At 48.2% G+C, this 27,416-nt stretch overlaps 1 protein-coding gene across 8 annotated transcripts in view; it reads left to right on the top strand.

Annotated features, from left to right (window-relative positions):
• Ptprm (protein tyrosine phosphatase receptor type M) overlaps positions 1-27,416 on the top strand; it is a 608,602-nt gene that overhangs the window by 436,989 nt on the left and 144,197 nt on the right. For 4 of the 8 annotated variants that reach the window (XM_033757448.1, XM_033757447.1, XM_033757449.1 and 1 more), the window contains 5 exons: positions 18,489-18,640; positions 22,201-22,275; positions 22,473-22,499; positions 26,273-26,284; positions 26,942-27,129. In XM_033757448.1, the coding sequence (XP_033613339.1) occupies positions 18,489-18,640; positions 22,201-22,275; positions 22,473-22,499; positions 26,273-26,284; positions 26,942-27,129 (454 nt within the window). The remainder of the gene's footprint in view (positions 1-18,488; positions 18,641-22,200; positions 22,276-22,472; positions 22,500-26,272; positions 26,285-26,941; positions 27,130-27,416) is intronic. The other 4 variants (XM_033757452.1, XM_033757453.1, XM_033757454.1 and 1 more) reach the window with 3 other exon arrangements.

A 27,416-nucleotide genomic window follows, 5' to 3' on the forward strand; every position in this document is an offset into this window, starting at 1 on the left:
ATGGATGGGACACGGGGCCCACAGGCCTGCCCTGGACAGCCCCTCCTGTCCCGAGGCTCCTGCATGCACATGGCTTGGGAGGAAATGGGTGCCCTGAACCCTGGAGCCACACTGTTCACAGAGATGGCGTTGTGTAGGGTGACTCTCGGCCCGTGTTTAAGCCTCCTGCCACTTTCATCTAATCTTGTGGCGAGGTTAGCAATATTGGCACGTCCTCTCTTCAGTGTTCAGAGATGGTAGTCTTAAGTTGGGACATGCTGGCTTGTCGTTTCCTAAACTGAATCGGTTTATCTCTGGTTTAGCCTGAAGTTGCAGTAGAAAGCGTGCTTTCTCCTGGGATCTGAATGTAAAATAACTGAAGCAGATTGAACTTGGCAGTGACTAATGAAGTCTTGAGCAGAAGTTGGCAAGTCAGTGGGTTTTTGTGTATCAAGAGGAAGAGCCTAGGATCCAGAGCCGGTCTGAGACGAGGTCCTGTCCTGTCCTCTCCTAACCCTCTGTGTCCGGCTCCATGGGGCATCGGCTGGAATGCGAGATTGCCACCTGCATTGTTCCCAGAGACATCAAACTCACGGTATACAGATCTGCTACCCGTCCAGCTTCCTTGTTTAATGAGCCATGTCAGCTGCCTAAAGGTATTCTACATAACAATAATTTTAATCAGTCACATAGAATTTATGAAGCTGGGTAAAAATTAGCATGAATTAGAATAGCGGTTGGTATTTCTTGGGTAACTTCTGCAAGCTGGCCTCCTCGCCCATCTCTGGCAGCTGGGAAGGGGTCCCTGTCACAGTGCGTCCTTGTTAGCTCCTGTGTGTCTCCAAGTTTCATTGTGCACAAGTGAGGCTTTGTGCCATGTCCTTCAGTTTGTGGGTCACATTCACATATTTCTCCACCGTTTACACGTCTGTCCCTTTACTTCTGAAAATACCAGAGTAACCTCTTTGTTTCTCTCTTGAAATGTCGTAACTTTTGCACCTATTTCTTTAACCTTCAGGTGGTTTCAGAGATCCATAGGATCATGTTGCCCTCGCTAGACACACAGAAACAATTTGCTTGGGGCACTAGAAGTGTGTTTCAAAGGAAATTGGCATGCTGTCTCTCTGTATCTTCGGTTCATCTCTTATAGCCCATGGCCACACAGAGAGTAGAAAGATTTGTGTTTTCCAGCTCATTAAACTGACAACAGAAATTAGTTTGTGGTATTAAAAAATAAAAAGTTAAATTACAGCTACATGTGTCCTTTATGTGATGGGGCATGTGGAAGATGTTTGGTTTTAATGTTTGCATAATAGAGAATTTAAATTACAATGTTTGTCAAATCTCTAATCTTTGTTACAGAGTGGAATATTAATTACCCTTTTAACTATGAGAGGTAAATAAAATGAGCATCCAGAGCCTGCCCAGGGGTAAATTGCAGATTACTGACAATGTGACACAATGCTCTAAATGTCAGTTTTGTCAAACAAATTTAGAGGAACAGTTAAACTATTAGCATCCTGTTGTTCCCAGGCCTTTTTCTCAGTCAGCCAAGGTTCTGAGCAGCAGGGACCCTAAGCCTTGCAGAGGACAGAGAGAGTTGCATGGAACAGCAACATGGAGGAAGACAAGCACCAGACCCACTCACTTAGTTCAGAAGCCGCTAGTAACTTACGCAGGTGGCTCTGGACACGCAGCAGATTAACGTTTGCACTTCATGGGGACACAAGGGACCCTGGGGGAGGGGTCAGTGTGGTGCTCAGTGAGTGAAAAGTGGGAATTCCTATCTCTTCTGTCTGCTTTGCTCTTTCTGTGCATGAAGCATCACCTGCCCTGAAATTCTCTCCATGGCTCTGGCATGGAATTGCCCTCACTCCCCAAAGACTGTTCTGCTTGGTTTCTGTAGCTGTTGTTTCAGACCTCCACTGTGGAACAGAGTGGTGGCTCATTATCAGAAGTGGAGGAGATGCAAAGCTCTCTGTGCATGATGGCAGCCAGGACTTCCTCCCTGGAGGGCTGGGGGTGTGGAGGAAGCCACCGGGTTCTCCCCAGCAGGGACCAGCACTGAGTGGAAGTCGCCCTGGCTTCCAGAAAGCCTGGTTTCTGTCCTCAGTATTCACAGTTTCTCATCTTTTGGTACTTGCCTCCTAATGCACTGAGGAGGTGACATAGCATGACCTCTGGGTTATTATCAAGAAGATCAGCAGCATTCAATGTGAAATCATTAAGAAAACACTGAGAACTCAAGGGGAGCAAGGTCAGGAAAGATAAGAGAGGGAATGAAAAATAAGACCAGGAAAATACAAAAACTGAATGCTTTCAGCAACTTTAGTCATTTCACTGGTTCTGAATTTATGCCCTTCAGATGGTACACAGACTTGCTTTTCTAGGCGTGCAGACATTACGTGATGCAGCCATTCATCACAATTCTCTTATGTGGCCAGAGCAACCATGGTCAGTTTGCTCACACACACACACACACACACACACACACACACTCTTGCACAACCTCACAAAGGGACTCATTTATCTCTAGCTGTTTTGATTTTCAGGGGTTTTTTTTTCTTTGAGACAAGGTCTTGCTGTGTAGCCCAGGGTGGTCTGAAACTCCGAGTCATCCTCCTGCCTCAGCCTCCCAGGTGCCAGGATGACAGGTGTGCACCACCACACCCTGTTTTACTGCTTTGAAAGGGCTAAAAACTCAGCTCCTATTGGCAGGTTGGGACATCAAGGTACTTACTCTCTGTGTAGACCTGTCCATTGGGAACCAGTTGTCAAGAGAAAACTGAGAAAAATGAAGTGTGGAGTAGATGGGTCCATTCTGTGAGAACATTTGTCAATTAGGAAAGCTGTGTCTCCCCTGAACCAGGAGCCTCTGAGGAAAGGGCTGAGCCATGACTTTGCCTAACTCTTAGGTGTCCGTTTTGACACCTGACTGTAATTGCTGGTTCCCTTTTTAATTAGGGCATTTGCTCCAACAATCCCTTGAATTCCCGATCCCAGGCCATTGATAAGTTCAGCGTCCAGTGTGTCTTCGGGTTAAATGCAAGCTTTTATGTGCTTCTGGGTGTTACTAAACGCTGCATCTCTTGTGTGTCATTGCTGGGCGCCATCAGAGTGAGGGTTGATTCGTCAGCCTGCCCCGCAGGACCCTCGGCCAGTAAGACCCCGGTGAACACGGTGAGAACAAGCAGACACAGAAAGAGTCGAGCGATTGCCCTTGAAGCCTACAGCATTCGGCGCATCTTGGGCTCGGACTTTGTTCTTCTGATTTTCCCCCACTGAGCTGCTGCAGACTTGAGCAGGTGTTTACTTTGCCAACTACAGCAGAGCTAGGAGTGAGCGTGAGGAAGGCATTATCCACATTGTCCGCCTCACTCCCCGTTCTCCTCTGCTGCCTGGCCCGTTACAGAGCCGATAGCATGCACGTGTTCTTGATGCTGTGGCACTTTGTTTTGCCTGTCTCTCCAAGCAACTGAGCTTCCCAGAGGCCGGGGCTGCCGTCTCCACCTGTATACCACAGGGTTCATGGGGGTGGGAGGTGCACTTATGAATTCAGATATCACCTGTGAATATCCAGACTCTTGGGGAGAAAAAAATTACGGTACAGTTACATTAGTCAGCTTTTCGGCACTATGACAAAATACCTGACATCGTCAACTTCAAAGAAAAGATTTATTTTGGCTCACAATTTCAGAGCTTTCAGTCCACAGTCTGCTGGGTCCATTGTTTCTGGGCCTGTGGGAGGCAAAACATCACATTGAGGGACATGAGGAAGAGCCAGGCTAAAACGGCTCACCTCATGGTGGTTAGGTAGTAGAGAGAGCCAGACAGGAAGTGGCTGGGACAGCATATAATCCCCAGAGTACCCCCAGGGTCCACTCCCTCAACTAGACCCCACTTCCTAAGTCTCTATCTCCACCTAATAATGCCATTAAATTATAAATCTGTCATGCATTAATCCAGTTATAAAGTTAGGGCCCTCATGATCCAGTCCCCTCCCAAAGGCACGACTTCTGAAGGTGGTGGCATGGGTAGCAAGCACTCTGCACTGAAGTCCTCATTTTCTTCCTATGAAGTCCTTACCAGTGTCTGTGTTTCAGAGTGTTCTCATGTGACCCTCATAATCAGGTGACAGCTTCCTCGCTTGGTTCATAGGAGGAAATCCAGACTGAAGGAAGTTTCAGTGCCTTTTATTCAGAAGCCAAAATGGCAGGACACAGGGCAGGGTTTCCCCAGCCAGTGCCATGTACTCTGTGAGATAAGTTTTATCTGAAAAGGGACAAGTGGAGGCTAATGGAGGTAGGTAGAGATTAGAGGAAATGGAAAATCAGTTTTCCCCAAATACAATACCTGCCATGTTGGTCTGCTTCCTATCTGCCAGTGACGTGCAGCTCTGGACTCTGCTGTAAGCCTTCCTCAGAATGGAGCCGGGCTTCCCTGCAGGCGGCTCATACCTTTCTCTAAAATGTTGGCTGGCTGATTATGAAGAACCTCAGAACCGTACAGCCATCAGACAGTAATTCAAGAGTCGATTCTTATCTCTTTTAAATACGAAATTTGGAGGAGGCTTCAAGTTAGTGACCTCAAGTTGGAAAATTTAGCAAAAGGCTTTTAACTGTACTCTTCTTACTATAAATCACTCTCAAGTATTACAGGTATTTTGTGAAGAATGATTTCTGTTCTTGCCACATCGTGAGAAGGATGAAACACTTCTAATCACGCTGAGCAGACCAGACCCTGTGCAATACACAATGCAACTCGAGTCTTGGGAAGGAAAAGAAATTTGTGTCTGATTTCAGATGACGTGGGCTCCTTTTTTGCTGTCCTTTCCCCGTGGGGGTCTTCAGCTGTTCACAGTGCTCAAGCCCATGCTTTGCGCCTCTTAGGGGCTATGGATTGTGTGGAATGCCAGTCTTTCCTGCTGCCATGCCATTCACTATGGGGAAGGGTGGTACTAAAAACAAAGCACAGCCAAGTCCCCGGTAGTTGAACAGTAAATACAAGGGCACTTTCAGACCCTGTACCCAGCGTCTGTTCTGTCCCTGCCCTGATGGATGTGCAGAGTGCCACCCCATGGCCTAGAACACCTCATTAGTTTCAGTTCCGTGGACTGGGGACAGAGTGGCAGTCTTTCCCTTTGCTGAGTACACCTCCCCCAAAAGTTGCCAGCCCTGTTTGCCAGCTCCCAGATAGGCAGATGGCTTCTTTAATGATGAAATCTAAATTTTCTAAATTGCTAATGAGCTAGAGAAAGATAATTTGAAAGTCTGCCATACACTGCAGGAAATGTCTTTTGTGTCTGTACCATTCGCTCCCAAGAACCATGTAGCTGTCACCTAGGTAGCTCTGTCCTCTCCTTATTTAGATCATGGGACTCTGATCATGAGAAGGGAGAAAGATAAGTCAGTGAGCAAAAAGAGAACCCTCATTCAGGTCGAAACACTCGATTCAAAGTAAATCTATTTTGCTTTTTTAAAAACTCAGAGTACTTTTCAAACTCTGCGTTTGGAACAGTGTCTCTAGTGATTCCTTATGGAACATACAACTCAATTGGTTTCTCTAGGAATTGTCCCCTGAAACTCAGGGAAAGCACCTTGCCCACTGAACGTTGGCTCTGAATGGGAGCTTGTAAAGCCAGAGGTTGTGGTCAAAAATGTGCTGGGGAAACTGAAGCAAAGTAAGCGAGACCCGGTTTTTGTTTGATTCCACGTCGATGTATTTGTGACCGTGGGCAAGTCACCCAGCCTTTCATTCATGTATGATCCATTTTTGTGAAGCAGAAGGATGTGGCCCATCCCTGTCCTGTTTCTTTGTTGGACACGCCACTCCACCTGCGGAATCCCCCGCTTGGCAGCGTGCTCCAGTCCTGTCCTGTGAACCAGGGTCCAACCACAGCCTTCAACAGGTTCCAGGTGTTGCGCTGGTGGAATCCCTCGTGGGTCATGTTCGTGCTTCCTGTTTCCTTGTGCCAGGAAGCACAGACTGCTGAGACTGACGAGTGGGCTATGGTTTTGCCAGTCTCACTCATCCCTTAGGAGGTCTTTGTTTAATGGGTTTTTAAGCTCCTGGTGATGATTAACTAGACCCATTATTTTATTAAGGGTTCCTGAATGTGACGTCTTAACTCTGTCATCCCTCTGTGTTTGTGAAGTGTCATTCTGTACTCAGCTGTTCCCTTGCTCTGAGATGTAGTTCATTTAGGAAACGCAAGATAACCATTTGAAGTTCATTCCTTTTATTAACCGGTTTTATGATGACATAATGGTGATGGTGGGCTTTGTAAGATTACTGGCAGTGTCCTTATGAAATGGAGATTTAATGGATATGGGATATTTCGTAGCAATTGTTTTGAATGTTCAGAGTGCCTTGTCTTCAGCCACCAGGAGCCACTTCAGATTGACTCGCAGTTCTTTTCCGACTCTCAAACCTTTGAGAGATTCTGGGACAACAGAATGTCCTCATTTCGTCTTGTGCATTGTGTACCCATAACTACATCGGCCTTTTCTCCAGGAAACCCCAGTGTCTCCCCATGGTCGGTGGCGTTTGGGAACACGGTGGCTGCGGTGGTGGTCACTGATCCCAGCCAGCCCTTGCTCCTGCTCTGCTCCACCATCGGCCCTGTCTGACCTGCCTGCTGTCACCCATCCCCACTGCTGTCTCACTAGGAAGACAAAGCTCAGGAGTGTGGAGCGAGGTCCAGGACCGCCATCCCCTCTGGAAGCAGAACACCCGAAGGCCACCATCATGGGACTGATAAATTTGAACATCTCACAATTTTAATCTCCGATACACCGAGAGACACTAGGAACAGAGCTTAAAACAAGCTGCAGTGTGAGGAGAAAATATTGCTGATACTTCGTATTTCAAAGTACTAATGGCCAAAATGTAAAGAATATGTAGACATCAATAAAAAAGTTGACCCAATAAAAAATGAGTAGTAAGGCAACTACAGAATAGGGATGTATTCCATAATATAAGACGCATGCACTTTGTAATATGAGTAACATCTAAAAGTTTTTCAGTGTCACACACAATCAAATATGTGCAAATCAACAAGTTATAAGAAGCCATTTTTCAAGAAGTTATAAGAATCGTCAGATTGGTGAGCATTTTCGTGAGTCACTGGTGCTGATGAATGTGTAGCCAAACACATCAGCTCTGCCCACTGAGGTACAACTGTGGCACTAGTCTGGAGGCTTCATTTTAATTTTGGAAGAGGCTGTCTCCACATTTCCCAGCATTCTCATTGGCCCCTACCCCTACAGTATGTACCCAGTGGATGGGCGGCAGTGAGGCCAGGTTATTTGCTTTTCACACCTTTTTTAACAACATGTATGGACCTTTGCATACTCAAGTACTGAAATTAGTTTGCTTTAAGATCACTATCTGTAGTAAAAGGAATTCACAATTTCACAATCAGAGGTAGAGATCTTTAATTGTGGTTGTATTTTTCCTAGGAGATAATGATATTTTAGTAACAGTAGTGTAGGATAAGTTAATAAGCAAATGTAGGATCTTGTAGGGAAGAGTTGTTGATAGACAGACGTGTTAGAAAGGCCAAATGGCTGGCTGGTTACGTAGGAACATTCATAGTTGATAAAATTTTGAAACTCTGAGCGATGGTTTTATGGTGTTGCGTTAGTTTCCTGTTGCTGCTGTAAGAAATTACCATGAGCCTGATGGTTTAAAACAGCACAATGATTGAATAGTTCTGGAGCTCAGAAGAGTGAGACAGGTCCGTCTGGGCTGAGGTCAAGGTGTGGGGAGGAATCGGAAGAGAAGACTCCATAGCCTTGCCTTTTCTCACTGTTAGAAACCTCCCTCTTCCTCCCCCTCAGAGCCTGCAGGAGAGGCTGGGAGGCTCTGACCCCTCACTCCGCCATATCTGTCCCGCCCACCCAGTGGCTCAGAGTGCGCCTGTGCCCTGCTGCGCTCACTGGCACCTGCTCTCCAGCCGCGGCCAGATCCCCCTCGCCCGTCGCCATGTACCTGTGTGAGGTCACAGGCCCCCCGGGCGGGAGGCACACGTCTTCAGTCTTCTGGCCGTCTGCCCCTGCCGAGATCTGCACCAGCCCGGGCAGCCTTCCCGTGGTCTGTGTGGCTGCTGTTACCGTGTTCCATGCCAGCTACTCGTGCAGCGAGGGTGAGCCTTTCAGAGACGAGTGTCCAAACCACAACCCGAAACCACTTACAGGTCTCAAAGTGCCAGGGCCGCAGTTAAACTGCATAATGAGGTTTCCATGTTTAAAGAAACGAATACGTTAACGTTTTTTATCTTAAAAGAAAAACACAGTAGCACGTGTGCTGTAGGTTTGCCTCCATAAAGATGCCTGCATTAGGGCATCTTAAGAAACATGATATTTACTCCTGTGCTGTGAAAATCAGCCGGCAGCTCTTCATTTGGAATATGTGTTTTCATTCGTTCCTCCTTTTGATTAAGAAGCCCTTACTTAGCTCTGCACATCCAGTCACCTGGATTTGATGGTAGTGTAAGTACCTAAAGCCGCATCCACGGCGAGCAGTTCTTTGGGCCCCTCCTGTCCCGTTGCCTGTGCTCTGGCTTGCCCTGTGCTTGTGAGGCGTTCCAGTGTTTGTAGTGAACTTAACAGATGTCATCAGAGGGGAGGGGAGGCACAGTCCCATGTGATGCACATTCAGATACCTCTTTCTTACTTGTATTTATAGTCTCATAGAGGATCAACAGCACACCAGTTTAGTCTTGCCGCAGAGTGACATTTTCGAAACCATTAAGTTTCAAGAAAATGTGTGCAAGTGGAATTCAGTGGCACCCGCTGACTGAGCGGGCGGGGACCTGCGACCACTCCTGTCCCTTTACCCCCATCTTTGCTCTACTGCAATTGCCCTGGTTTCCATTGCTGGTCTCAGTCCCTCTGGATTCATCTTGTCCTGGTATGAGAAATAAAACTAAACAAAATACTGCTAAGGCCGACAGGTACTGCATCTGTTATTTTTATGACTGAGTCTTTTAGCATTTGGAAATCTTCAGCTGATTCGGGAAATTACACTGGGTGCTCTCCAGAGCCATGAGCTGCTCCCTGGTGGAAGACGTCTTGATCGGGGGATCCGTGTGCAGGGGGATCGCAGGGCCAACCATGAGACTCCCCGTCCTCAGTGGGGCAGGGCGGAAGCACCAGTCCCACAAACCACTGCAAGGCCGGTCAGGCAGAGGCTGAGTGGGGAGAGCTCCAGGCTCAGAAGTCTCTCCAGGGTAGGAAAGAGGACAGGAAAGGAGAAGGAGTGGGGAGAAATAAAGTAAGTGCATCCCAAGCTGTTCTGTGAATAATGTTCAAGTTACAAAATACATATGTTGTGTGTGTTTTTCTAATTCCCCTTGATCACTGTCTTAACCCATTTTCTGTTGCTATAAAGCAGTTCTACGCACTAGGCAATTTATAGAGGAAATTATTTCTCACAAATTCCAGTATCAAGGTGCCGGCCCCTGGATGAGGCCCTCTTGCTGTGCTGTGACTGGGCAGAGAGCGCCCCTGGGGAAGCTGGGGTCTCTGCTCTAAGACAGAGCGCCCTGGGCACACTCTCACCCTCTCTGCCTCCAGTTCCCTTAGCCTGGGGCACCTACGGCATGTGTGCTGCTGTGGGCTGTTGGTTATCACTGAAAGCTCTGGAGGGTTCGCCATCCCTGGCCTAAGACTTGCAGGTGACCTTCCCAGCACATGGAACCAGAGGTAGACTATCCACATCCACACATGATCGTGTGTTTTCAGTGGCCAGTGTCCTTTTGCTTCTTCCAACAGCTTGAAAAGCAGTAGGCCAAGGCCTGAGCTGTGAGATGTGTGCACCAGCCCATGTTGGTCTGTCCGTCCTTCTGTCCTCTGAGCCCCTTCTCACACCACTGTTCCTCATGTTTTCTGTGATTGGAAAACAAGACATCACAACCATAGCAGTCAGTCATGGGAACAGCTGAATCCCCGCCATGGGCCAGGGATGCTCTGGGACAGTGGACGAACAGTGCGGAGGCCCAGAGCCCTGTGCCACGCAGCAGATGTGTGAAGTGCGCTCAGCTGGAGCGAGACACTCCTGTGGGGCCTCAGCAGTGGCTCCTGAACCTCATCACGCCGGGCTTGCTCACCCCATGTCTCTTTCCAGGGTGAAACTTCTTTTCAATCAGTCCAGAAGTCCATGATTAGAAAAACGTTGATACTCCTGCTCTCTGCAGAAAACAGCAGGCTCTAAATCTTTTTCAGTTCCAAAAAAAATTGTTTAATGTATGAAGTCATGAACTTATTTTTTGTTCTCACACGTGAACTTGGCTTAGGATTCCATCAATTTTATCTCAATAATTTACATAATCATCTCCATCCCCTTGATTGTAACTCATGATAATAATGATTATCATCTTGGTCCTATGAGACATTGGCATTATGATTTAGGAGGTGATCACAGATTGTAACACATTTAATTTCACCTTGTTTTAAAAGAAAGCCAGTCTTATCTAAATAGTTGTTTTCGACTTAGAAGTTTGAAAGTCCAGTTCCTTTAGTAACATCAGCCTCCTCGTGGTCCATCTACCTATTATTTTCAAAAGCATTCTTGAAACTGCTAGCTGGCACACTTGTACAGACCCGTGCGAGATCTCGGTACATGTGTGCTGATCACGTCCATCGCCGCCTCGCACGTTTATCATGTCTTCTTTATGTTGGGAGCATTCCAGATCTTCTCTTCTAGTTACCTAGGAACTTACAGTTAGAGATTAAACATCGCAGTTCTCCTCCTGTCCAGCTGCACCCTCTGTCCCCACCCCGACCCCTCCAAACTCCTGTCCTCTGGTTACACGCCTCCAACGTCGGCCCTGACGTCTCCAGCTTCCACGTGGAAGTGAGAACACGCAGTCCGACTCCCTCACTTCACGCGTCCTCAAGTTGCCACCACAACAGGGTTTTGGTCTTTTTCCATGCTGAGGAATTTTCAGCCAGTTATTTTAACTCAGCCCAGGGGAAGAGGCAGGCTCTCAAACAGTCTGTGGCTTGCCTGAAGATGAAACTCTTCCTTGAGGTGAACACAGGCCCATTACCAGTCGGTGCCAACCTGCAGGAGCGGGGCAGGTACTGAGTGTTCTCCACAGTCCTCCGTGCGCCGAGGTGGACAGGTGGACTTCTTTTACTTATTTTTAAATATTCTGTTGGTCCGTGTTTGCAGTACGTGATGTTTGTATCCTTGTGTGGAGCCGGTACAGGCACACAACACATCTGAATTGTTTCTGCTTCCCCTTCTTCCTCTGTTTCTCCATGTCTCCTCTTAACTACCTTGCGTTTTGCTCTGTATTTACACTTGCGGCGTTTGAGATGAGTCACTTCAGTTAACATTGTACTTTCAAGGTGCATCCATTTTCCTTCGGTAACTCAGACTTGCTTCGTGGCAGAGCAGTGCTCCACTGCGTGTAATACTGCATTTCCTTCATCCCCTCATCTGCTGATGGACCTCCAGGCCCCCTCCAAGATGTAGATGTTGTGAGTGGTGTAGCAGCAAGCCTGTGTGTGTGTGCATCCCGTAATGTGATGTCTCGAACGCTCTCAGGAAGATACCGAGAAGGGGAACAGCCGGACCAAATGGAATTCTAGGTTCAGTTCTCTGAGGGATGTCCCTGTACGGATTTCCACGTGGTTCTACTAACTTACACTCCCACCCACAGTGTAGAGCGTTCTTTTCACTGCAGCTTCTCCAGCATTCGCCGTTGCTTTCTTGACGACCTCTTGGTGGTGGTACAGTTAGCACTTAGAGTTCGGGAGAACACTCCTACCTCAGTTACCAGCTGGCAACCTCAGCTGGCTGCATCTCCAGAGTGAGGCAGAAGGCAGGAGCCTGGTGAGCCCGGGAGGCTGGCTATGGCTTCACAGAGAGGCTCCCATCTCCACATGGGAAAACACTACCTGGGTCTACAGTGCTTCTCTAGCCAGCACCCGGGGACAGCTCCCTACCCTGAGCCTCAGTTTCCCTATCTGTGCTATAGCTGATAACAACAGTTCCCTCAGCAGGGAATGTGATCACTAGGCTTACCCAAGGTCCTGCAAGGTCCTCATAATTATTATTTTCACGTTGTAAGTCTGTCAGCTATTGTGCTGTTTCAAATTGAAATAATTTGTTGTCAGACCACTGTGTTTTCCCCTTCAGGTTTAAACTTTTACAAACCACATTGTGTGGTACGCTACACTACTCTGCCTTTCAGGTGACAGCCCCTTATTCATTTCAGCTTGTTCAGCTGGATCTTGACAATCTGGTATAATATAGGGATTGTTTGACTCAACCAATGACTGTTTGATCCCTACTGTGAGAAAAAATTAAATAGTTCCTGGATCTGGTTTCCTCCTCAGCCCTTAATTAAGTCTAAGCCACACTTAATTATAAAAGCCAGGACCAGAAAGCCATTTGTTTTCCTGTTGTTCTGTCTGTATATGATTTCCATTTCCATCGGCTTCACCATCCCTGCCTGTAATGTCGAAGTGAAAGATTGCTTTTACACACAGACACCTTTTCTATGGGTAACAACTGTACTTCCGTCCAAGGCCACAAAGCCTTTCCAGGAGGGCGTGCAGGACAGTGGGCAGGGATAGTCGAGATCCATGGTGAACCGTCCTGTAGCCCGAGTGGTCCTCACCCGGCAGCATGACCAGTGCCGAGCTCCGTCGTAGGAGTCCCCTGGTCCTGATGACAAATGAGCCCTCGCAGCCTGCAGGTGCAGCCGTGCCCAGAGGTAGCCTGGACGAGCAGTTGTTTCCAGCGCCTTCCCCTGGGCTGCACTCTGTCCTCCTCGCTGGCAGCCGCGTGTCATCCTGCCGTTCTGTGGACGCACTGCTGACCAGGCCTTCTTCACTCGGTTTTCTTCATCGCCTGCCATGTAGGCAGTGCTGGGCCAATAGGGTTTTCTCCCATTTCCCTTATTCTCAGTCCATGTTTTTATTTTTTTCCTCAAGAAAGAATTATAAGAAATATTAAAATTTAAATAAGCATGAGCCATAATGAGTATTGCTCTCATTAAAATTCATTGTACATTTCTCTCCCTTTTCACCATTATTCTAACTTGCAGTTTGAGGGATCTGACTATTTTTCCTCCTTGTTACTTATTTCCAAGCAGGATTACAAATTGTACTAGACTTTATTTCAACAGAAAACACAGAGGTCCCTAAAGCCTCCCATTGTTTGTAATCTGTCACCAAAGTCCACAACTCACACCAGGGCTGGTTCTTGGGATGGTTGTTGTGTGGGTTTTGACACCTCTGTGTATCTTCTCCGCCATGGCAGTGTCGTGTAGAACAGCCTCGCTGCCCTGGGACTCCGTGTGCTCCACCTGCCCCTCCTCTCTCGCAGCCCTGACAGTCACTACACCTCTGTGTTCTTCCCTTTTCCAGAATGTTGGGTGCTCAGAACCACAGCATGTAGCCTTTTCAGATGGGCTTCCTCCGGTTAATAATATGCATTTACACTCTCTCCATGCCTTTTCATGCCTTGATGGTTCGTTTCTGTTAAGCACTGAACACTGTCTCACTGGAGGGACCACCGTTCAGTTCCCCACTCACCTACTGAAGGACATTTTGGGTGCTTGCAAGTTTTGGGAACTAAGAATAAAGCTGCTGTAAACATACATGTGCAGATATTGATGTAGATGTGTCTTCACCTCTTCTGGCTAAACACCGAGGGCTCGGAAAGCGGTATGAGAAAGTACAAATCACTCTGGTAAAGAAACTGCCACCAGCCTGAGTAAGAGTGCCTGCCATTTTCCATCTTCTCTGGAATGGACAGTATCCGTGTTCTCGATTTAGGCTGTTGTGATAAATGGGCAGTGCTGTGGCTTTCGTGTTCTCATGTGCGTTCCTCCACTGCCTGGAGCGTATTTTCATTGGTGTATTTGCCATCTGGGTGTCTCCTTCAGTGATCTATCCACTCAGGTCTTTGGTCCATTTTTAAGATCCTATTGTCTGTGTTTCATCTGGGTGTCTCCTTCAGTGATCTATCCACTCAGGTCTTTGGTCCATTTTTAAGATCCTATTTTTAAGATCCTATTTTTAAGATCCTTGTTGAGTTTTTGGAGCTCTTCATGTGTTATGTTCATGGGCCTTTCTTGGATATGGCTTTTTCAAAGTTTCTCCCAGTTGTGGCTTATCTTTCTCCATGGTGTCACGCACAGAGCAGATAGTTATCATTTTAACCAAGTCTGTCTCAACGGTCTGTCTTTCCTGGATCAGGCCTTTGATGTTTTATCTAAAAGGTCATCACTGTGCTATTCTATGCAGTTGAACTCTAGTTTAACTCCAATTTCATCTGAAAATATTTTATAAATTCTATTCTTTTCAGTTTTTTAAAGTTGTGTTTCATGTCCCCAAGTGGCCTGTCCTTGTGCATCTTCCCTGTGAGCTTCAGAATAATGTGAGTTCTGCTGCTGCTAGGTGAGATATTTTAAAGGTGTCAGTTAATCCAGTTGCTCCTGGTGCTGTGGACTGCGCTGGGTACTTACAGATTTTCTACCTGTTGGAGCTGTCCAGGGTTTATAGAGGAATGTGGATGACTCCCACTATAATAGCAGATTGGTCTATTTCTTAGTGTTGTGCTATCCCCTTCTGCCTCACATAACCGATGTTCTGTTATAAGCACGTAGACATGAGGGGTTTTTAAGTCTTTTGTCCATATGAAATGCCTCTTTATTCATGGTAAATTTTCTTGCTCTGAAGTTTTGCATGGAATTTAACGTTGCCTTTATTGTTTGCTTGGCAATCTTCCTTCATTTCTTTACTTTTAATCTCTAACAGTCTTTATGATACATTCCTTAATGGTAATATACAGTTGTGTTTTATTTTCTTATCATCTCTGACAATCTCTGTCTTTTAACTGATATATAACTAAGAATCCCCACAAATAAAAAGGCATCTTTAATACCTAAGTTGATCGACTCACTTTATTAATACTTCAATATGATGATAATTAAACCAGTGAATAAACATTTGGATGCTGTTGGCATTGAGTACCTTGGCTAGGTGCTGGTAACTCAACCTAGTTTCTTCAAAGCCTAATATTTAATTTCAGAATGATAGAGGATTCACACTTGAAAGCTACCTGATGATGACTGTAATATAGTGTGTAAGCAAATAGAAATTAATGAAATACTTTACAAGAGGAATCACATTATTTCTGCAGTCCATTAGGTCATTTAATGTCTCTGAAAGACCCCTCATCTGTAAAGGAGGAAGTAAGAATGACTCCTCCACAGTTCCTAGGTGGGAGCAAGACAGCAAGCAGGTGCGCAGTGCTGACACTCAGTGGTCATTAGTGTTTGTTTTTTCCCCTTTCTGTTCCCATACGCTAAGCTAAGTGCTGTTATTCATGGAGAACAGAATTGCCAATCAGAATGCTTTATTTGGGCCATGAAGAGTTTTCTTTTTAAATTTTAATTGTTTACCAACCCTTAAAAGTTGAGTTCATCTAAAGCCTGCGTTTTGGTTTCTCCTAAGTCTTATGATGTATGGGGTCTCCGTGGGGCGCTTACCTGGTGGGTCTGAGCGCCGTCTCCCCACCCCTGTCCTCCACTCTCCACTGCTCCTCCTTGTCTCCACTTCAGCCCCCACTTGCTTCCCTGCCTGACGCCACAGGACCTCTGTGTGGGCCACCTGAGGGCCGGGACAATGTGACAGAAGGGCAGAGCTAGTGCAGGAAGCTTTGGGTTCAGAGCTGGGTTTTGAAGTTGTGAAGAAGTCTGTGGACCCCACTTAGACATTCACTAAGCTACAGACCTCTGCCTCCAGCTCCACTTGATCTGCACATGTGCCATGGCTCCTTGATGGGGTCATCGGTGCTTGGAGACCAGCAGTGAGGTGTTGGGTGTCACACCACAGACATTCATTCGCACACACTCGGAGGATTCGGAAGGAGCAAGATCTCTTCCACTATAGCCTCCATCCACCAGCACTTCCCACCCAGCCAGCGGCAGTGCAAGAGGCATGTTCGTGGTCTTTTCTGACCTTGAGAGTGTGGAATGCAAGCAAGGAAAGGCAGAGGGAAACCTGATAGAGTTGACTCTGCCCCTTTTTGTAAGCAGAATGACAGAAATACAGAAGCACAAATCTGTCCATAGTAAATCGAAGAGATTCCTGCAGAAACTGAGTTTTTGCCGGCGACATGGAGCTGATTATCTCAGTCCTCCACTGTGGTGCTCCTGGGAGACCTGGCAACAGTGCACATTTCTGGGAACTGGCAGGTCCTGCGGTGGACAGGAACTGTGTTCTGTGAGCGCAGCTGTGGAGGTCGAGCTCAGGCGCCCCAAGGGGAACACCCATCAGGCCCAGACTCTAACCTACACCAGCACGGCTGGCTCCAAAGCAGGTCCCTGGGGAAGAAGACAGTGTCTGTGCATGGTGAGAAAGGAGCCAGCACCTAGAGGGGGTGCCTGGCTGACCTTCCACGTTCTGGGTCTGTAACGCCAGCTGCTCAGGAAGCTAGGGCTGGAGGATGTCACATTAGAGGATGGCCTGGAAAACTTAGCCAGACTTTGTCTCAAAATACGAGAGAGGGACTAGGGATGAGGCTCATCGGTGGAGAACCCCCGGAGATCCATCCCCCATAAAGAAAAAAAGTCTTTGTAATTTCACCCTTTCACCCCGTATCAGTCACTTCCCTGTTGCCAGAACAAAATGCTTGACACTCAAAGGTTGGAGGGCTAAAGAGAAAATGACAACAGGGACCTGTGTGATTTCAAAGTGTATTGGGGGCTGGGAGGTCAGGGCCTCAGGGTGGGCAAAGACAAAGACACTCTGAGCTCACCACTACTGTTTGGTTTATAGGGAGTACAGAATACTCAGACAGCAGCAATAATCCTGAATTCTCGAGGGTCTTACACCTGGCGAGAGTATCAGGTGACTCCAGGTAGCAGTAATCCTAGGAAAATGAGGATCTTACGTCGAATAGACAGTGAGATGAGCAAAATGTTCTACAGCAGGTGGGATGACCGAAGCTGAGAAGGAATTTGCCCTTCCCCTGGTGAAACCTTTCTCCTTTTGTGTTACTACTTAGTTCTCAAAGAACCAGGACGTCTTCCTCTAATGTAATCCTGCCCCTGAGCGTCACAGCATCGCAGGACCATGAGGCCTCAGGCAGCCCTAATCATAATTCAGTTGTGAAGTGATTTTTCCCAAAACTTAATAGATGGCCCCAACAGAAAGAGAGGCTCCATTTGGTTTATGGATGGGGGATTCGGTCCACGATGGCCTGGCTCTGGAGCAGAAGCAGCATGGTGGGAGGACCAGGTGGAAGAAAGCTGATGCCATCATGGCAGCCAGGAAGTGGAAGAGCTGGAGAGGGAAGTGCGCCCTCCACAGGCGCATCCCCAGCAGCCTGCCTCCTCCAGCCAGGCCCACCTGCTGCCGGCACATTTAGCTATGAACTCATCAGTGGATCCACGCACGCATGAGTACGGTGCCTGCATGGTCCAGCAACCTTCCAAATCTCCATCTAGGACTAAATGAGACTTTGGGGGAACATTCTAGACCGAAACAGTAGCACACCACGTCAGACACATTATTGGTGATTTTCATCTATCTACTGAAACACATGTCTTTTTTCCCCCACCAACTTTTAGCAATTAAAAGAGCAACTTATTAATGAAATCCTTCTGTCTTCAAGTATGAAATTAAAAGACAATCATAACTACAGGCAAGAAAGCATTTGGATTGTGCATCATTCAGAAGTGATAATACAGATTACCCAGATGGTCTCATGTTGCAGTACCTCCCACGGCCTTACCAATCACCTCATTTAGGTGCAATTGTGATTATGTGGCACATTTTAAATTTTGCTGTGTCCTAGGTCAATCCATGTCGGGATGATTTACAAGAAATAGCTGCCATTTTTCTTTTGTAAATGTTTCTTGTTGCTCCAGCAGAATTGGAATTTTTTTGGAAGTTTTACTGTGATGTTGCTTAAACTTTCCCACTTTATCCCTTCTCCTGAAACATCTCAAATTCTATTTTCGTCTGCCCATCTGGGGTGCATCAAACAACTTCTAGTGGTAAAACCTGGAAAATTTTGTTTTATCTATTTATTTCATGTTCACTTCCTGTAGGGTTTTATGGCTTTTTGTATAGGTAGCCACACTTTAGATTATGAGTTTCACAAGATCAGTGAGCAGAATACAGAGCAGGGCTGCTGTCCAGGCCTTTTTGCATCCTCTTCCCCCTGGGGCAGAAACAGTGAGGACTTAGCCCTGCTGTAACACCAGGAGGCTGGGCGTGTTTAAAGTATTTTCAGAATCCCGGGCACATCCCTCTTCTGAGTTGAGAAGCACCTGCAGTTTGAATTTTGATTTTTGTCCCTCAAACACCTGTTGAAATCTCTTTCACACTGTACACTGCGGTGTAGACCTTCCTTTAGTAAAAAGTTAGTAACTCCAGGAGAAGAGCAGTAAAGAGGATGATCGAATTTTACATGCACGTCCTCACCGCCTTTCCCATCCCCACGCGTGTCTACATAACTAAACTCTCTGTCCCAAGGAAACTGGCCAAGAAGAGGAAGGAGACCATGAGCAGCACTCGGCAGGAGATGACCGTGATGGTGAACTCGATGGACAAGAGCTACACCGAGCAGGGCACGAACTGTGACGAGGCTTTCTCGTTCGTGGACACGCACAATCTGAACGGGAGATGTAAGTGCTCATACCCCGCGCTGTTGGCAGTTGCTTCTCCCTGCCCACTGGCATTCTAGGTGGCCCTGGGGAACTGAAGCGTAAGATAAAATTCCTGAGGAAGCCTTAGGCCATGTTCCTTCCTCAGTTTGCACCATCCTGAAACCGTGTCCCACACGTCACTAAGTAAAGAAGCTGCTCACGGGACCAGGGCCCAGAACACAGGAAACCACAGGGAAGTTTCTGTAAGCTCTTCCAGAGCAGCTCATGGAGGCTTCCCCCAGCCTGGGAGGAAGACACCTGCTGCCTAGCATCCTTCACGTTGTTCGGATCCCATTTGTAACAAAGCCAGGTGTAGACCGACAGGAGGGAAGCCTGTTAGAAGACGGTTCCCCAAGTGGCAGTAACAAGTTAATTGTTTGTTTGTTTAGCTGACAGGTTCTGCCATTATTACAGGGCTATCCATGGCAATTAATAAATTAAGCCGCATTTAACCTCACGCCAGGTGGGTAAACCAAGCTCCGATAATTCCTTCCCAGCCTGCCACCTGTGACCCAGGTACAAAGGGTTATTTCTGGAAAGTAACAATCAGACTGATTACACGGTGTGCAGAAGGAGCCGCAGTGTAGCTCCGGGATCTGCTGAGGACTGAGGCAGGCTCCATGCTGGCCCCTGATCCTGTGCTCAAGTCAGGGGCTGCTGTACCCCCGTGTGTAACACCAGCACCCACAGACCGTTGTTCCCCGCCCCAGCATCAGGTCTGTCAGCGCGGGGCTGAAGTCCAGGCACGGGGCAGGCAGGCCTCACGGCTGCAAGGGGCACAGAAAGGAAAACTGCTTCCCAGGTTTGCATAGAAGCTGCTCTGATTTGGATGCAAACTTCTTTCCCTTAAAAGACTGCATACACGGCATGGTCAAAGTACATGGTGATGTTTAATTTTTTAAAAAAAGGAGAGTGAAAGACGTGTCGCCTTTAATCCCCTCCCAATCCTCCCTCTGGCTTTGTGCACACTGATCCTGTCAGTCTTGCCGCGCTCTGAAACAGTTCTGCGGTCCTCCTTCCTGAGGGTTTTTACCAGGGGTGATCGAAAGTGTGGTGAAGGCTGCTGCTCAGAACCGCCCAACAGAAAGGCAGCTCGCAAAACACGATGCTGTGTCCTCATCCACCTTAGTCACTGGCTCTGGCCCTGTGTGGCCTCCAGCTCTTCCCCAAAGTCAACACGTCCATGGAAGGCAAATGTTTTGAATCCATTCAGGATGTCACAGCAGCCAGGACAGTGCAGCCAAAGACACGGAAGAGGACCAGCAGAACCGCTTCAGAAAGTGGCAGGAACGGTGGGTGGGTGGATGCTTTCTAAGCAAGGGGAGTTATTCTGAGTGATGAACGGCAGTGTATCTTTTAGTCTAATGAGTTGTCTTTAAATTTAAGCTTTGGCCAGATATTTCGGTCATACCTCATGCAGTGTTGGCTGGAATTGGTATAGTAGCAGCTGTTTCTTGAGTATCAGCGTGAAAGGGGCCAGGAAGCGTCGATCAATGGTAGAGCGTTTGCCTGGCCTGTGCTCGGCCCTGGGTTCATCCCAGCACTGCAAAATAAAGGGACCACACAGATACACTGATGTTCTCGCTTTCCAGGATAACCCGCTATGTCTCCAAGCTCTCTGTTTCATGGTGCAGTTCCTCATGTATAAGTTTACTTCGAATGACTCGCCTCAACAGTAAGAAACTCCGTTAGTAGTCAGAGGCATTCAAGTTGGAACACGGGATGTTCACATCTAGACAGGAAGTTTAGTTTGGAAGTTACATTTTAAAAATCAGCATCTCTGTGAGCGTCCCAAATGCTCATGCTGAGGACGGTTGTCAAGGGGCCCTGTCTGCCTCCACGGCTGCCCTGCTGTGTCTGGCTTGGTTTGCTGCCTTCTCGGTAAAGCCAGCAGGACAGCCCCCATTGTCCTCTCTCTCAGCACCAGTAGGTGTTGTCCAGTCTCCCTGGGGGGACCAGCCTGGTGGCAGACTTCGACATAGTACCATCCAACTGCCCTAAAATCGGTGCACTTCCTGCGCAGGCCACTTTGCAGGAGGCATCACTGGGCCACGAGGCCACCAGCCCGCCCTGTGGCAGCCGTGCCTAGGTGTGAGGTTTTCTAGGGCCACAGGAAAGTGCTGGGAGCTCCAGGGGGAGTCCCTGCTCCAAGCACACAGACGAGGAAGACCGGGAAGCTGCATGAGCACATTTGTGAGAGGGAAGAATAACCTGTCCAAGCAAAGCAAGTATAAGTTGTGTCATCTCCTTTGAAATGATACAAAAAAGAATATAGGTGTGGATAGTCGGAAATGAGTCTAATCTGTATACTAAAAGACAAGCATTATCTTAAAATATCTTACTTTAACAAGACAGCAAAAGTAAACATAGTCATTTTATGTCACTTTGTACGTTTTTAGCAACCGTGTAAAAATGTCTGCAGGTAATCAAGAGGTGTTACTCTCCCTGACCCCGGCGTAGCCGATGAGTGCGAGTGTTTGTGGTTTTTGTTTTCATCAGCTGCTCTCTCCTTTCCTGGCAGCTTACCGCAAGCATGCATTATAAATGTGATCCCTCTATTTTAGAAAGATTCATATAAATGAGGAATGGCCTGGGCTGCAGCTCTTGCTGTGCCATTATTAATCCTCCCTTTACAAATACTTTCAAGGGTAAGAGCGCTGTCCCGCAGGCCTGTCCCCAAGGCCCAGAGCACATTAGCCTGTCGCGGCGTCCAGGTGACCCACAGCGCTTCCCACGGACCTGGCCGTGTCAGTGTATCCACATCCCGACCGGGGATGTGAGTCCTCAGAGGACGGCAGACGTGGGGCTGTGCCCAGCCACCTTGAGGACTTTTAAATCCTTGTACTTTCGTGGAATGAAAGTGTTTCTCTGTTAGAAACCAACTAAGATATTGAAGAGTTAACATAGCACCTTAAAAATAGGAAATTCCCATTTTCATGGAATGAAAATGTTCCCGGGGGAACTGGGAACTGGGAGAGATTGACGTCCCCTCTCAAAACAAAGGAAGAGGAGGAGAGACGGGAGTGTGTCGGAAGGACGTTTTAAAAAGTAGGCATTGCTGGAAGGGTTTAGAAGACCGAGAACACGGCGCACATCACTTTCGTGCATGCCAAGTGGCAGCCGTGGAAGAGCCGCGCTTCCCCAGCGTGAGGAAGGGGCGGGGGTGGCACACTGCAGCGCGGCCAGCGAGTCCCGAGCCCCCCAGAAGCGTCACCATAGTTTGCGCTGTGAACTTCAGCTCAGCGTGAGTGCAGAGTCACACAGGCAGAGGCTTGAAGGCCGGTGAATCTGTCCGTTCAAAGTGGTGCTGTGGCTGTGGGTGTCCCTTCAGGGGAAAGAAGAGTTTTAAAAGTCACAGAAGGATGTTTGTCCTCTGAAAAGACAGGTGACTACCGGAGACGGCTGGGAGTGCTGGCCCTTGCCGTGTAGACGTGGTGCAGCCAAGGCTCCTTTGATCAGCAGTCGGGAGTGGCGTGTGCATGGAGGGGGTGGTGGCCCAGCTCTCTGGAGCCTCTGAGCAGCTTTGCTTTCCTTTACAGCAGTGTCTTCCCCGTCATCCTTCACAATGAAGACAAATACGCTGAGCACATCGGTGCCCAACTCCTACTACCCAGGTAACAGCCCCCCGCCGTCTGCCTGTGTGTAGCCCTCTGGCAGTCAGAACTGTCGCCCCTCCGCGTCCTCCGCCTGACGTGTTGTAACCCAGGGCTCTCTGTGGCTTTCGGCGTGGAGTGGGGGGTCTGTTTGCCAGTCACTTACTGTGCTCTCTCTCTTTACCTCTCCGCAATGACCCGCTCACGGTGTGTGACAGACCCATTTGTGCCAACTGCAATTTTAGGTGAGAACATTTCCCTTCGCCATGGTTCCTGCAGGAGTGATGGGCACAGTCAGGGCCGCTGGGGGGAGGCTGGAGTTTTACTTCTGCATGATACGGGGATGAGAAGCCGGAAGTGGGGCCAGAGGGGCTGGGAGGGGTAACACGACTCACCAGCCTTGGGCGTGCTCGCATGCGTGCCAGGGACGGTACCGGAAGGTTCAAGGGCCAGTCCCGCCCCACCGTCCTCCCTCTCTGTTTGTAAGAATGTACCTCCAGGTCTGATCCCGGGGGAGGGAAGAGCAATGTGTCCTCACTCAGCTGTGTACTTCCCAGAGCTGAATTCTGTCCAGTGTGATAGCCATAACGGTGAAAATAACTTCTCATTATTTTCACTTATTGCTGAGCAGTAAAAATGTCAATTTCAAACATAATGTTTTTCTAACTATGCCAATGTTACGCAGAACAGTGACCAAAATAGCGTCGGCCCCCCTCCCCAGGCACCCCCAGCCCCCCATGGGTCTGTCACTCAGCGAAATCATTCAGAGGAGCTGATGTTCTGAACAGCAGCATGATATGACAGCGCTTTATAACCATGTGGTTTATTCTGTGTCAGATGTCACTAGGAGTGAGCTAAACTGTGAGCCCGGCGGGGCAGAATGCATTTCAAGTACGAAATATTCCCAGCAGGGGGTTACAGAAAAAGTCCCGTTTGTGCAGTGTAAGAAGGGTGAGGAGAAATGGCATTACCTGGCCGTGATAACCAAACGAGCATGGGCTGCTGTTGCATTTGAGACGCATAAATAACCAGAATGTGTCCCGGCTGTGTTCTCTTTCTACCTCTAACCTTACCGGAAAGGAGCACAACAAAAGCGACCTCCAGGTATATAACAACTCATCATAGCCAGAGTTCCATCCTCCGCTGCCGACTTCCTCTTCCCTATCGTCTTTCCAGGGCGTATATCTCTGCAACATGGTTTCCCTGTGCCTCCATTTTCTCTAAATGGTTACGATTTCTGTAGAGAGGGTCATTTTTGTTTTCCTTATTGTGTTCCCTGGGCTTAAGTTTGTTGCCTAAGAAGAAAGAAAGAACTAAGGTAGAAGTTTAAGACTGAACATAAAATAGATTTGTGGAACTGTGTATCATTTTCAGGGCCAATGAAGAAAGCCCACTAACCACATGCACGCACACACACGCACACTGCCAGGAAAAGCTCCTTTTTTATTCTTTTTCTGAGTGAGGGGCACAAGCTAATCTTGGGCACCTGAGCAATATAATCTACATGCACATGACATGTGGGTAACTATCAAAAGGTGAAGAGCTTCAATTTATTTGTGTAAAAGGCCTTCACTCCCACATTGCTCTCATAGATGTTTTGACCTGGGGCGGGCTGGGTGGGGGGTGAGAATCCTGCTTTGTCAGAAGCAAGAAGGTGTTCAGATTTCACAGCAGGGTTCAGATAAGCTTATTAGACAAACATCATTTTTCTAGAGCTTGATGTTTTGTTATTATGAACACTAATGACATCTTGTAAAGTTGCTTAGGTTCCCCTCCAAGAGGCAGAATCACTGGAACAGACAGTTCAAATTGCAAACATGATGCACATCGTGGGGAAATGAGCCAGCCAGGTGGACGAAGTGCCGGCCCAGTGTGGCCAGCTCCTCCAGTGTGTGTGTGCCGGATGGCAGTGCTTGGGAGTTGCGTCCCTCACCACTACGCAGTGCAGGTGTGCGTCCTAGTGAGGGTTGCTGAGTGAGCCTGTCACCTCGCACCCCGGGGAGAACATAAGCTGTGTCTACTGTAGTACTTCTCAGGGGTAGTAGCAGTTAAAATTTACGTCAAGACAAGAAGGAATGTTTTGTTGTGAATTGCAGCTCAGCATAGTTGAGCTTCTAGTACCTTAACCTTTCATTCTCACCTGCCAAGATGCCCAGCTCCAACATGAGAGTGTAATTGTGTCTTTACCTCATTGCTTCAAGGACAGACAGACAGACAGATGGTTGGACTTTGCTAAGTCAAAAAGATAGCCTTCCTTTCAGTTCACTAGTCTTCAACTGAGTTCTTAAAACTTCAACAGAATTCATTAAAGAACATAGGTAGAATTAATTTTCAGTTCTTAGTAATGCATCAGAACTATTGTTAATAAGCTGTAATTTTTATTTCATCCTCGTAAAGGAATGTTTTTAATTAAAAAATTGTTGATTGGTCATTTTTTCAACAAATGCAAGAAATAGACAGCAAGTGATGTAGTTCATCTAATAACTAGTTTTTAAAATGTCAGAGGAAACTAATGAGCTGCTCACTGTGGTGGATTGCAGAATTCCCGATGGGAGAAATGACCCAGTTTCCTCTCAGAGATGGTGAGGACCACCTGTCCCCTTGTCACCATACAGTGCTAGGCAGTAGTGCTCTTCTAGGTGGAGCTGGTGGGGTTTAAATGGTCTAAAACATGTTCCAGTAGAAATGAGGCCAGGTTGTCACCACGCAGTGACAGTGGCTGTAGCTCTGTGGATTTAAATGTCAAGAACACTCAGGCTTGGGAACAGAGTGCTGCTGGGTTATACATAGATCCACTCGGAAGACCGTCATCATTTAGGGTCAGTTTGGAAGCTGAGGCCCCAATGAAGGGCGAGTTAGTTATGTTCATCCCACAAGGGGCAAAGCTGAGAGAAGAGAGGCACAGTGGGGAGACTGATGAATGTTCCATTTATCGTAGTCTAAAGAGCAGAGCTTCCTGCCCATCCCCACTTATAGTGCGTGGCAGTTGCCAGGCGCAAGTTGGATGTGAAAACGTCCAGGTGTATTTGTGACGTTAAGACGGGAACATACACACTGCTAGAGTTCAAAGCAAATCCAAATTAAAAAACAACAACAACAAAACCAAACCATAAAATCAACTCGCCACCCCTTTTTATTTTGTCTTTGTGTCTTTAGCCGCCTTGTAGTGATCCAGGTGTCATTTCAGCCACAGCGACATAGCTACACACTTGTGTGCCACCTTCATACCATGCATCCCCAGGTGCTTTGCGACACAGATGGCAGCGAGGGTTGAGGACAGGCCCAGCTCCCCAGGCACAGCCCCCTCCCGCTCACTGGAGCTGCGTAGCTCGGTGACAGCGCATCGACCGTGGCTGAAGGCCCCAGCTGAGTTCCCTGTGGATGGAGCGCACCCTGTCCACTACAGCTGAGATCAATTTTGATCTCAGATTCTCCTTCTCATGACGTTAGCCCTGTATTTTGAGGAAAGCCACCCTCAATCATAAAGCAACCAAAGGGATTCGGCATTTTAATGAGTTCACCTACAGAATGTGAAGTTCTTAATCACATTGCACGTTCCCGCCTGCTACATTTTTTAATAGCTACCATTTCTGCAGTTCATTAATCTAATGTACTAGTAGCTGCCCATTAAAACAGAGTCTCTTTAGGCTTATTTGACCAAATTTTGACGTTAATTTTGTGATACAATTTGGTTGACTTGCTCAAGAAATTCAACTGAGAGACTATGCTGAGTATAAATGAGCCTCTTTAGTCATGACTTGGTTCATAAGGGATGAAAAGTAATCAAGACACTAATTTTGACCTCCTTTTCGTTGTTGAGTGCTTGTGTTAAACATCTCCATGCTCACGTGGTGGGAGAATTGGGGCTTTGCCCTCTGACCACCTCAGAATAGAAACCTTCCCTGGAACATTGAAGCACAGAATAGAAACGACCTGTACTTACTCGCACGGTACTATTGCTTATGCCCTGTTTCCTTTTTCTCCTCCTCTTTTCTCCTCCTATGTATCTTCTTAAAAGTGCCAATCAATGGTAAGTGCCCCCGCCCCTGCAGGAGCCGCGGAAGGGCAGCGCGCGTGTCTCCCCGACCCCCGCGCCGGCTGCATGCTTGCCCCTGAGCGCGTCCCGCGTGTGTCCTTGTCCCGCGTCCCAACCCGGAGCATGCAGAGCGCCTCCTCGGAACATCCTCTCCGCACCAGGCCACCTGTGCCCCTCCTGCTCCCCTCTGTCTGGTGTCTGTCTGTTTGCTCTGCTTTGCAGTCAGTCCCCATCCCATGGCGAGCTTCATGAGCCACACCATTTTGTGCACTTTTATTTTGCTCACAGCACATCTGTACAGAGTTTGTTTCCCTCATCATACAAAGGACTGATTCACATTTGGGAGACCGCAAGACTGGGTCTGCACCAGGTCTTGGTGAAGTTTCAGATGGAAACTTCTGCCGAATGAAAGGCTCCTCCGTCGCGCTCGGTGAACACAGTATACCGTTTGGGCTGCTCTGTAAACGCACACACTCCTGCCCCGGCCCACCAGTACTGCCAGCCCCGCTGCAGTCTCAGTGAACACGAGCCGTCCCGGGACTGCTGCCGCCGCAGGCTGTGGGGTGTCGGCGCCAGCGTCCTAGTGGCCTCTGTGGCCCTGCCCAGCCGCCGGCCACCACGCTCACTCTCTCCCTGCCCTTCTTCCCCCAGACGAGACCCACACGATGGCCAGCGACACCAGCAGCCTGGTGCAGTCCCACACTTACAAGAAGCGTGAGGCGGCCGACGTGCCCTACCAGACCGGGCAGCTGCACCCTGCCATCCGCGTGGCCGACCTGCTGCAGCACATCACGCAGATGAAGTGTGCCGAGGGCTACGGCTTCAAGGAGGAGTACGAGGTGGGCACGCGGGGGTGGGCACGGGCGGGGGTGGGCAGCTCCTCCCGGAAACGCTGCCCCTTTCTTCCTCTGCAGCCCGTGCTGCAAAAGCAGTGGCCCCCAGGTTCTCACTGCCTCCCATGCCCGACCACCAGCCACTGTCTGTGGCTTCTTCCGACTAGGACACTAAGTCCTGCTCGTTTTGTAATTCTCTCAGGAAGAAACAGTCCCTTGATAGCAGTCCTAGGCCAAGCAGGGATGAGAAGGCAGCACAACAGTGGTGGCAAACAAGGGCACGCATGCCGCAG

This window comes from Fukomys damarensis, unplaced genomic scaffold (assembly GCF_012274545.1).
Source record: "Fukomys damarensis isolate Sample0158 unplaced genomic scaffold, DMR_v1.0_HiC HiC_scaffold_30, whole genome shotgun sequence".
Lineage (NCBI taxonomy): Eukaryota > Metazoa > Chordata > Mammalia > Rodentia > Bathyergidae > Fukomys > Fukomys damarensis.